The 12,215-nt window shown below is 45.8% G+C and overlaps 1 protein-coding gene across 1 annotated transcript in view; it reads right to left on the reverse strand.

Moving 5' to 3' along the window:
* Positions 1 to 2,138: 2,138 nt before the first annotated feature.
* HSD17B4 (hydroxysteroid 17-beta dehydrogenase 4) overlaps positions 2,139 to 12,215 on the reverse strand; it is a 90,021-nt gene continuing 79,944 nt past the window's right edge. The window contains exons 23-24 of the mRNA XM_032425135.1: positions 10,272 to 10,399; positions 2,139 to 3,773 (exon numbers count right to left, since the gene is read on the reverse strand). Of these exons, the coding sequence (XP_032281026.1) occupies positions 3,684 to 3,773; positions 10,272 to 10,399 (218 nt within the window). The 3' untranslated portion in view covers positions 2,139 to 3,683. The remainder of the gene's footprint in view (positions 3,774 to 10,271; positions 10,400 to 12,215) is intronic.

A 12,215-nucleotide genomic window follows, 5' to 3' on the forward strand; every position in this document is an offset into this window, starting at 1 on the left:
CTGGGTTACCATTTAATTTTGCTGCTCTATTTGTTGGCCTAAACGGTAAACTTTTTGTTGGGGTGGTATTACCAAATACATTATTCCTCCAATCTATTTCTGTCCAGTATAAAAATCTGCTTTCTCAGATTGTTTGCTTTAAAATAGATAAGCCAAGTTCTATGAGAAGTCAGAGATTGCTCTCACCATGTTAGGAACAGCTTCACGCAGGTGCACATTTGGAGGCTTAAGGATAGAGTTTACCGGGTGATGAAGTTAAAAAAGCAAGTTGGGAGACATGAGAGTTAAGGAGCCTTTGGAGTGGACCATTGTGATTTGGGTCCCCCGTAGTCTCGATGTCCTCAGATATCACACCTGATTAGCTCTCAGGACATGTAGTTTGGATGCTAACAGGGCATCCCTGAGATTGCTGTCCTTAGAAAGGTTTGCTTGCAAGGTTGGCCCTCAGCTGGCATCTGGGAACTTAGATTTCGGGAGGATTCCCCCCATTCCCTCCCTGAGAAGAGTGGCTCCCTGTTCGCAAACTGTCCCAATGGGGTTTATGCTAAATACCTGCTTTCCTTCATGAGTCTGGAATTTTGGTATGTGTTCTGGCAAGAGAAGCATGGCCTGTGTGACCAGCCTCTCAGTTAAAACCTTGGATGCTGAGTCTTGGTAGGCATTTTACACGTGTTGTCCCAATTTGACGCTGGGGGAATTGGGCGTGTCCTGCGTGACTCTCTGGGAAAAGAAGTCTTGAGAGCTTGTACCTGAATTCCTCTGGACCTCGCTCCTTTTTCTGATTTTGCTTGGTATCATTTTGATAGAATAAATCATAGTCACGAATATGACTGTATGCTGAGTCTCGTGAGTCCTCCCAGCAAACCATCAAAACCAGGAGGGTCCTCTGAGGGAGCTCCAATACACTATGCTTAGCTTTACTTTTGGGCCGTGATACACACAGGCCAATCAGCATATCCAACATCGCTATAGCGATGATTCAAGGATTGGCTTCTAACTCAAGCACAGCTAGTGAGACTAGATGAGGCCTTCGCTGGGGCTTATGAGAGAACCCAGGGCTCTTTATTCTGCTGGTTGACTTGGAATGTGACTCTGAGGCTGCACCTGTTGGTTGCTTTCATGTGATCAAACAGGAACGACCTGGAGTTGCCAGGGAGGGTACCACATGGGAGCTTGCAGATACTAAGTAGCCAGAGAGATGACAAGGAACTGGGCCAGGATCACAGTGAATTGTTTGATGAAGCCCCTTCAAAAACGAACCCACCCTTCTAGAGGTTTCTTCAGTTATGCGGAAAAGTTGTGCTGTGCCAATTTGAACTGGTTTTATTATTGGCCGCCACAACAAGAATCCCAGCTCATGGACCATGATGAACCATGCCAGAGCCCTGATGGGAAGGTGACCAAGTAGGAACTCTCGCAGGTTTTTAGGTTGGGAAGTTACATATTTATTCAGGTGTGAGTACTAGTAGGGCTCCTCTGTGGGTGGCAGGGTGGGTGGTGAAAAACTGGGACCAGCTGGAAAGCCACTAAAATGAGCCATCCACCATGAGGGCACACTTGGGTAGCGGCAGCTGGAAAACCCTGGAATATTCAGGAAGTGGAAGTGAAGGAGTGGATGGAGGGGGTGAGGACGAGAAAAATCAAAGGTGACTGGTTTCTTAGCTGGCCTCTGTACACATTCAGGAGTGGGGGGGGGGATCACGCGTTTATCCTGGACACACGTGCGCAGTAACCAGGGGACAACAGTCCAGTAATGATCTGGAGCTGTGGGTGGGACTGGGGGATTACGGAGGGATCAGGGCTAAGATACAGACTCAGAGCAACCAGCACTCGGGTGATGGCTGAAGACAGGACAGTGGATGAAACCAACCAGGAAAAAAATGTCTAGCAAAAAGTAAGGAGGGCTGAAACTTTGATTGATAATCCTGAAAAGTTAGAGAGACAGAGGAAATTATAAAGGAGACAAGTAGAAGACAGGGAGATTAACCCACAGGTTCATTAAGAAGTTAATACCTTTCTCACTGGAGGATAAAAGGGAAGAAAAGAATTAAGGAGGATGGTGAAATCAACAATATTGAAATTACAGAAAAGATTAAGGAGCACAAGGATTAGAAGAAGCTGCTAAATGTGGATACTCTGACCTGTAAGATTGACAGAGATAGGTTAGTAAGATAATTAAAACATCTTTCTTAGTATGTTTTAAGTATCTAGGGTATATATTCAACACTTTCATTAATGTGGGGCATTTGATTAATTTTAATATGCGATTTCTATTTGGAAGGACACAAAGCTCTTCCAAGCTCAACAGGAACAACTTTTATTATAAAAGACCAGTGTTAAAAGACTGCTACTTTAGAAACAAATTCAATTGGTATAACAATAAATCACTCTAAATTACAGTTAATTTTATGATAGCATTCAGAGATCATGAGGCTAAGGTGTAATTGCCAAATACGTAACTTTTCTTCTATACTTCTACATATCCTGCTCTTTCATTAAGTCGGCCATAATGTATCAAGGCGTTCCTCCAGGCTCCAGCACTGCGTAAATATTCCATTTCCACATTTCTGAGACCATTTCCTTTGATCCCTGAGCTCTAGCTCCCTCCGTCTTGCTCCCTGAAGCAAAGTGCCAGGCCACGCTCCCAGATGCCTTCTTCAGACCGAAGACAGTACCCGCGTTCCCCCCCCCCCACCCCCGCCCCGGCTGAGCAAATCATCAACCGGCTTGGCCCCAGGTCATGGTCCCTCCGCAGGGCGTTGTCATGCAGCCCACCACAGCCGAATGTCTCCCTGTGCCACCACCACCCCCAGGTGTCAGTCCCAAGAACACCTCCAAATTCAGTTCTTGCCCAAAGATCTCCATCTTGAAGTCTGTCTCCCAGGGAACTGAGCCCATAACAGCGCCCCCACCCCCCCCCCCCCCACATGTGCCCCTCAGCTGTGCTCTATGAGGGGCATTCACGCCTTCCCTGACTTTGGCACCCCACTTCCTGGTCACCTCTGCAGCCAACCCGTCAGAAGGGCATCTCCTCGGCACACATCGCCTGAGCTACCTGGTGGGGAAAATACCAGCACGACAGTACTTGCTAGTCACATCTTTATGATTCGCGATTACTGATTAAGCAAGAAAACTGTTTGGTATTTACAGGCATTATATGAAAATAAAGGATTTCCAGCAAAACAGAGGGGAGAAGAAAGAAAACTATTTGGGAACATAAAGACCCTTCCCCTCCCTTAAAGCAGGACACTGTTACAGCAAAGTATGAAAAACAAGTGAATACGTATGACAATTCATGTTAAAACTGGGGTATCAGTAAGTTAGAGACCAGAAAATAACAAAACAAAGTGTAAAAGACTTCAAAGTGGCCTTTCCTCATCTAATTTTCCTTTCCACTTATAAATGCTATCACAATTCTAAAGACTTGGGTGAAAATTTTTTATTATGAAGATAGAGCTCTAAGAACAGAAAGATATTATGTGCTGGCTTACAGGTTCTTGTAAAAAGAATGATAACATGAAAAATTAGTAAAAAATTAAAATCTCAGAAGTTATCTAAAACCTGAAAATGGTAAGCAGCTTCCCTGTATCTTAGTTTTGATCACTTTTGCTTAATCAGTTTTGCATATCTGGGTGAAGAGAGTATTTAATTTTTCTATTCTTATTCATAATGTAGTGTGTCCTTCAGAGCTTGGCATAGTCTTTAAGAATCATCTGAAGCTTCTGGCTCAGCATGATGTTCCCTCTGGCCTTCAGTCTGCCATTAAAGAATGCCTAGAAAGGAGAGAGGAAAAAAAGATTACCAGACTTTATCACGTTACGTTTCATTTCTTTTTTAAAAAGATCATTGGTCACACTGAATACAATGGAGATAACAACTCTGGACAACAAAGGCAACTTTTATCCAACAACGATACTTTAATGATTATAGATAGCACCCATATTTCTAGATATCTAAGGCGGGGGGAGTGTATTTTGGAAAACCACAGAATAATCTGTCTGAACCGACAGACTTGTGAGTTCTGCTTCAACCCACACTTGGATGGCAGTCTATGTTCTTAAATGTGAATTTGAGACCCTACGAATAAAAGGCTTTGCTGTATTCCTAACAGTAAAAATATTTATGACACCTTCATGAAACAGAAAGCCACATACTGACAAAATAAGGTCACGTCACAAAGTAGCGGATCGACCCTGTGCTGTCGCCTCAGAAGGGCTGGGTTAAGACCCAGGCTCTGCCACTTACCAGCAAGGGGAGCTGGGGCAAATTCCTCCACCTCCCTGAGCTCCGGCCTCCTCGTATCCAAGACGCATGACAAGAGGACCTAAATAATGCAGCTCTGCTGCGGAGCTGAACGAATTAGCGTGGCAAGCGCTTAGCTTAGCGTGTGATAGGCAGGAGGCGCAAACCAAACTTGTCCTTACTACCAAGCCAGGCCTTGCACGGTCCAACACCACGGGTTCCAGAATCGCCTCTGGACCCCACCCGACGCAGAGGCTTGCGCAAGTTGCTTAAGATCCCCCTCAGTGTCAACGTCCCTCTCAAGAGAAACAAAACCATCACAGTTTGTATAGCTGAGAAAACAGTATATGGAATACGAAGGGAAAAAGAAGCCCCAAGATTTTTAGATAGATTGAAAAAAATCATAATAGCCGTGACGACTACTACTTACCATTGCAAAGCAGCCCTACAAATATGATCTCGCTCGAGAAGCACAACCACGAGCCCGCAGTGGGCAGACTGGGCATCGGTTTACTGCCAGGGGACAGTGGGGCCAACTTCAGGTCCGAGAGCTTCCCTAACCCACGCCAGGCCCCCGAGCCAGCAGGAAGGGGGACCAGGCCAGCACTTAGCAACAAGCAGCAACTTAATCTTAGAAACAGATCCTCATCAACCGGAGGAGAAGCAAAAGCTCTTTAAACCTCTTAAACTTCTTAGCCCGGCAAAAATAAAAGGAGAACTCAGTCAATCGGGATCAAGTGCTCGGTGTTCAAATGGGAGACTGCAACTTCAAAACTAAACCTGCTTTTGCTGTGCAGTTACGGGCACTGTGCCCACAGCCCCGCAGGGGGGTCAGTACGGACACCTGCCCTCTTGGTACCAGCTCCGAGAGGGACGTGCAACCTCAGATAAGAACACTTAACTCCTTGAAGTAAATCCACCAAAACCAACATGTGATGGTTGTCACGGAGTGACAGAATAGATCTGTATTCCTTAGGGCAGGTTCCTAAAGAAGAAACTACTGAATCAGGACCTTTCTGAAATAAGGTTCCTGACCACGCTCAGTATCACCAGCTTCCAAACCACACACAGCGGCTGGGCACCAAATTCACGGGCACGGGAAGGAATACTTAAAATTTTCAAGGCAAATACAGTGACAGCGGTGACACACAACTTTTGTTTGAACCTAACTACTTAATAAATTGGACCGCTGGGTATTTCTTTTGGCCTAGGAGTGCCAAGCAAAAAGTACTGAGACCGTAAGTTGCCATCAAGGAAGAAAGTCGGAACCTCTGCCACAGTGCCTTCCAGAAAGACTCTTCCAAATGTTATGTTCCCTGAAACTACACGTAAATTCTCTTACCCCAACTATAACATAATCTCTGAAAACGTGAGGCAAGGTGACATCCTTTAATTTGCATTTTGTGGATACTGGGAAAAACGAGTAGTTTTTCTTAGGCATGTGAGTCATTTCTATTTCTCTACTAATTACTGGTTCATATCTTTTGCCCTGTTTTTTATATTTAGTGCTTTCCAGAATTTTGCAAAGGTTATCAATACCACTATACTGTGTATCATCGTTCCCTTTATTATTTCCCCCAGGCTTATGGGAATATCTTATGGAGTCTGACATGGTGAAGTTTCCAGTTTCTACATGGCCTAAATTGCTGTTGTTGAGCTTCTGTTTCTTATTTTATCCTTGCTTTAATCTACTCAAGTATTACTGAGTGTCCACAGCATACCAGGTAATATCCTCGGCAGGAAACAGATATTGCTCTCTGTTCTCATGAAGCCAACATTATAGTAGGGGAGTCAAAAAATAAAATGTAAACAAGTAATTAAGACCTGTTATCAATGCTATGAAGGAGAAAATGGGATGCTCTCAGAGACTGTAACAGAAAGGAACTACTTGGCATGAACTGAAGTCAGCTACACAAAAAGCTGGGGGACAAATTCCAGAAAAGGCAAACGCATAGACACCGAAGGAATAAACGCTGACAGGAAGAACTTTCAAGAAAGGACAACGGGAATGGAAGCAGCACTCTAAGCGGGAGGCAAGCAGTGTGGGCTGAAGCTAGAAACACCGGCAAGAAAATCGTCAGGTAGGACACAATAATAGGTAGTTTGGATCCGATCCATGTCCAAAAGGAAATCTTAGAGATGTTTTCAGGTGAGGTGACCTATAATCTAATTTACATTTTTTAAAGGATTACTCTGGATCCTGGGGGGACAGGCAAGGATGGGGGCAGTAAGACCTGCCAGGAAGCTGCTGTCAAAAGCCAGCAGAGATGCTGGGGGGCTTGGATCGTGGTGGTATCTCTAGTGATGAGGAGGAAAGGATGAACATAAGATATATTCTAGAAAAAGATCAGGCAGAATTAAGGACAGAAAGAATACAGAGGTATAGGAAGAAGCCAAGACAATTCTTACGTTACCAAGCATGTTAACTCTGGTAGATAGACAGTGGTGCCATTTACGGAGGTGGAAAAGACTAGGGGAGAAAAGGAAATCATGAGTTCTATCTTAGACACAGTCAGTGGGAGATGCCAGTAAGACTTCGCATCAGAGAGGTCAGGTGCAGAGTTGCTTACATCACTACGGAGTGCAGAGAAGACAAGCAGGTCAGGCATTCACAGGCCTATGAGCTGTCAACATATACGAGACTTCAAACACCACAAGACGGATGAACACACTGGGGGAAAGACTGTCATTTACAGAAGAGCCCTGAAATGAGCCCTGAGAAGAGGCACCAAATTTAACGGTTGGGGTGGAAGAAGAAGGCACCAAAGAAGATTAGTTAAAGCCAAAGGTAGAGACAGAATACGTGAAAATGGCGTCAAGAAAGCCAAGGAGTGAAATTATTTCAAGAAGTTGGTGGTTAACTGAGTTGAATACTACTCAAAGGTTGAACAAGACACAGAGAAATATCCATTGGCTGGTAAAGTGGAAGTCATCGGTGAGCTTTGTAAGAACAGTACCAGCGGCGTAATGGATGTGGAAGTGAGAGAAGAGGGGGCAGAAGAGCAGAGTCAAGACCGAATGTTTAAGCCTCTGCTGCCCAACAAAGGGGCCGCTAGCACGTGAAATGTGATGAGTCCTGGATGAGATGCACTAACAGTGTAAAACAGACCCCAGATTTAGTTTTTAAAAAAGGATATAAAGAGGCGCCTGGGTGGCTCAGTTGGTTAAGCGTCTGCTTTCGGCTCAGGTCATGATCTCAGGGTCCTGGGATCGAGCCCCACATCAGGCTCCCTGTTCAGTGGGGAGCCTGCTTCTCCCTCTCCCTCTGCCCCTCCCCCTGCTTGTGCCCTCTCTCACTCAAATAAATAAATAAAATCTTTTAAAAAAGGATACAAAATATCTCAATACTTTTCTACTGAATACAGGTTGAAATGATAATTAGCTGTACTGGGTTAAATAAAATGTATTATTTAAAACCAGTTTCACCAGTTTCTTTTTAACGTTTTTTTAAACATGATACGGCATGCTGGATGGGGATCGGATATCCAAAGAGGGTGTTGGTTTAAAATCGAGAGGTTAGCTCGCCTGTGGCTGCAGGAGACTGGTGCAGTGGGACGGGAGACTCGTGGGGAAAGGAGAGGAGAGGAGAAGCATTAGTGACCGGAATGGAAGAGAAGGGACCAGTCTCTGACGGGAAGGGGGAGACTTGCTTCACGTAAGGCAAGGGAAGAAAAGGAGATGGGGCAGATGCTGCGAGAGCAGACCTGCTGATGGACTGGCCAAAGTTTGCATCTGAAAACCTTCTTTTTCCAACGAAGCAAGAAAGGCCATCGGGCAAAAATGAAAGAGAGGCAGGCACGTGGGAGCTTTGAGAAGACAAGTACGAAAGAGTCATCGCAGACAAGAGGACTGGAAGCTGGCTGGAGACCAGAGTCAGACCGCTGGATGGCGCGGAGAGACTGCATGAGGCTTGGGATCCAGAACTTCGAAGGAAGCCAATCTGTCGCGATGTGTGGCTTTTCGCCCCATTCACCTATTCCGGGACGGATGTAAAGATGGCGGAGAGTGGGGTTCAAAGGGTGGAGTCTTCGGGCAAGGGAGATGAGAGAGAGAAGGGAGGGGAGGGTACTTCCAGGGGCTGTGACGAGAATGGACCAGGGAGAGAAGCCAAGACGGAAGGGTTGTGTCAACAAATGGGAGGCCTCTGTGAAGCTTAACCGTAGGAGCAGGAACAGGAGACCAAGTGAACAGAACGATCGGTGAGGGTGCTGGGACACAGATGTCCTGTAAGTTGCACACTTTAGGCTGCCGATAAGGACTAAAACGGACTGGGGATGGCGTGAAGGATAATGAGTGAGACGAATGAACTATGAGTCACCTGTTGGAGCAGCCATTCTCAGGAGTCATGAAGGAAGCCACCGAGGTGGCCCGAAGGTCCCGCGCACACTAGCGCTTCCCCCGTCTGCCGTCACCTCCGGCTCGGCCCCCACCGCTCACGCGACCTCCTCCCCGCTCCAGCTCCAGCAAGCCCTCCCGCCTCCACACGCGGCTTCCCCGGCCTCACGGCTCATCCCCTCACGGCGGTCAGCGCTCTCTCGGGCCTTTCTGGACAGGCCGGTCCGAAACCCTTCCTCTACCCCGTCACACTCTAATCCAGGGGCCGGCAACCACAGCCCGCGGGCCAAACCGGTCTGCCGCCTGTTTCCGCGCGTGCACTTTTACTGGGACACAGCCCCCTCCTGTCTCCCTATTATCTGCGGCTGCTTTGCCTCCACGGCGGCTGGACTGCGCACATGCACCGCAGATCATCGGGCCGCACAGCCGAGATGTCCACGAGGCGACCCTTCACAGAAAAAGGGGGCCAAGCCCGGCTCACCCATTGCTCTGCCGGCTTCTTCTCCATACCCGGAATCAGATTTCCTTCCCGCTCCCGCCAGGACTAAGCTCAGACGGCGGGGCACCGTCTCGTTCTGCCACACCAAGCACCCGAATCAGTGGGTGCTGAATGCGTTTCTGCGAAGGGATCAACTGAGGTCACGGGGCGCCGAGCGCCATGTATGTTATCAGACTGAGTTATAACCGGCCTTTGGGATTATGACGATTATTGTAGTAACTCTACCAATGAGAAAATCGAGACTGAGAGAGGAAGTGGCAGAGCTTAGAGTCAGCTCGGATCTACCTGATGTCAAAGATCCTACTGTACTACTTGACAATTCTTTTTAAATTAGTCCTTCTAAGAATCCGGGAAAACTGTACTTTCCCATGTACTGAAACGGCTCTGCTCCCTGTAAACGTGCACGGCTGTCTTCAAACAAGCTTTCCTTCTTAGGGAAGTCACCGATACTCCGTAGTTTGGGTTGCGATTATAAACAACTTCTTTCCCAGTGCTATCTTCTAGTTGGGTTTGCTGCTGTGAGAAAGCGATTTTTTAATAATGATCGGGCATTCGACCACTGGCTCGAAGTCCTTCATTTTAAGAATCAGTAGTTGATTCTCTTGGGATTTCTAGCTACATAATCAGGGTTTCAAAGTAACAAGGGTGTCTCCTCCATTCTAATTGTTACATCAGTTTCTTTAATTTTGTGTGTTTGTGGATTGGCCAAAAGCTTCAGAACGATATTCACGAATAATGGTCAGAGAGGGCACTCTTGTCCTCATCGGTATTCTCCACGGAAAGGCCTCTAAGGGTCTCACCTTAAGTAAGACACCGGCTCTTATTGGCCTATTCTACTATTTCCAGTTTTCAATGATGATTGTTAAGACAAGTTCTTAATCTTGTACACCAGGAATGAATTTCTTCTACTAATATATGGTTTTTCACTTTCGAACTAATGACAGAATGTATGTAAAGGTCTAGGTGTGGGTTTTATACTGTTTCACTCTATGCTGAAGAAGAAATTCCACTTTAAGGTGGGTTGTGTGGAACTCCACTAAAAATATATATGATCTGCAACCCAGATACTGAGATCCCCCGAGTCTCCTTCACAGTGGTAAGGAACTTGTCTTCTAAGTCAGCATTTGGGAGCCAGCTAACAACTGCCTGGTCAAACAGGAAGCAATGATGATGAATGGGCATGTCAGGACATTACCTTCTGAGGGTCGAGCTTGCCCAGGACCACGTCCATGAAATCTTCATCTGAAAGTGTGAAGGTTGCGTCAGCAGAGCCTTTTGCAGGACCTTGATACACTTTTCCAGAACCACTTTTTAGGTCAACAGCTGTCAAAAGTAGGAAGAGAGCAACGCGTTTGTTTTTTTTCTTCACAATAGGAGAGTAAAATAAACCAACTGAAATGTGAACATTTTTATAGTTTCCAAGTTCATGTGGTGCTTTCTACATTATACATTATCTGTCATTTAGAAAAATTTAGAAAATCCTTTATTTTTCAAGATGACTTTTTTATAAAGAAGTTGTTCAAAATAGTCAAATCAAGGGAGTCTGGCTGGCTCAGTCCATAGAGCGTGCGACTCTTGATCTCAGGGTCGTGAGTTCAAGCCCTACGTTGGGTATAGAAATTACTTAAAAATAAAATCCTTAAAAAAAATAGATCAATAGTTTCACCTCAGTGAAGAAGTTTATAGAACAGAGACATTTTAAACGTTAATTAACGTAGAATAACATAAGGAAGTTAAGTTGTTGGAGGTTATATGGTTAAGGCCTTTAGGTTCAAATACAGACACTCTAGTCAACAAAGGAGGAAAGCTCAATTCTGTTTTATTTTATTTTAGTTATTTATTTGTTTTGAGAGAGACAGCATGTGAGCAGGGGGTGGGGGTGAAGGAGCAGAGGGTGAGGATGAGAGAGAATCTCAAGCATGCTAGGCATGGAGCCCAGCACAGGGCTCAATCTCACAACCCTGAGACCATGACCTAGCTGAAATCAAGAGCTGGATGCTCAACCGACTGAGCGGACGGAGCCACCCAGGCACCCCAGAAAGCTGAATTTTAAAACAGGTGCATGTTGGTTGGGTTGGGTTGGGGGAAGGAAACACACACTCTAGTCACCTTTCAAATACCTGCCTTCATCAAACGTTCCATCATGCATAGCAAGACAGTCAAAACAGATTCGTAAAAATGTTGTTTGTTGCACTTACGATTTATAAAATATTTATTGCCCTCATTATTGCAAATAAACATTAAAATTAGCTTCTTTTCCCTTAACTGCTTTTGACAGAAGTATCAAGTGCCCCAGAAACAGGCTGGGTAACTGGGAAAGCTATGAAAAACCACCTTCATGGCTCTCTCTAGGTCATTTATACAGCTGGATGCCCAAGCGACATGTCAGAAAGTTTTAACTGTCTCACATGTGATGGAGACCAGTCATCCACTCCTCCAGCGTCAGCTTCTGGAAGGCGCTCTCTCTTGCTACAGCAAAGAGCTGGCCCTGAGACTCTGTACAGAACTCCGAGTTGAGAGCCGAGGAGAAGCTACACACGCGTGAGGAAAACCCACAGGGCTCAGTGACATGCTGCTTAACCGAGACTTGCTCCAGAGAGAAAATTAAATCACGCCAACTCTTTGAGAGAACAGAATTTTGCCAACTAAGGTAAAACAGTAGTGACCTGATGATCATGGTTGCATTGGGAAGGAGAAGGGCAACTTTTTGCTTTGTATGCTTCGTTCACTCACTTCACTGCTGAGTTTCCACCATGGGTGTCAGACGATATGCCAGCTACTCAAAGTCAGGCGTGCAGAGCAAAGGCTCTGTTCTTACTGGCACTTCCCTAGTACACATGTGTTCTCATGTAATGCTTGTATAGTTGAAAAGAAAGAAAAGAGAGAAAAAGAGAGGGAGCAAGTCCAGGAAGGCTGGGGAAGGAAAGGAAGGGAGGAAGGAAAGCCTCTAAACTCTAAAAAGCAAACCTCTGGTGTTCAACAGACAACCTTCATGATTTTAATTCTTCACAAGTAGGTCTGAAGTCCACAAGACCCACTCAGGCATGAAGGTGGACCGCACACATCTTAATGCTCACGTGTGCAAGTGAGTCTCTGAGTTGATGGGGGTTCATCGCTGTCCGCCTGCCCTCGCACTCTC

The sequence above is a fragment of the Phoca vitulina genome, unplaced genomic scaffold, assembly GCF_004348235.1.
Source record: "Phoca vitulina isolate PV1807 unplaced genomic scaffold, GSC_HSeal_1.0 scaffold32, whole genome shotgun sequence".
In the NCBI taxonomy this organism is placed as follows: domain Eukaryota; kingdom Metazoa; phylum Chordata; class Mammalia; order Carnivora; family Phocidae; genus Phoca; species Phoca vitulina.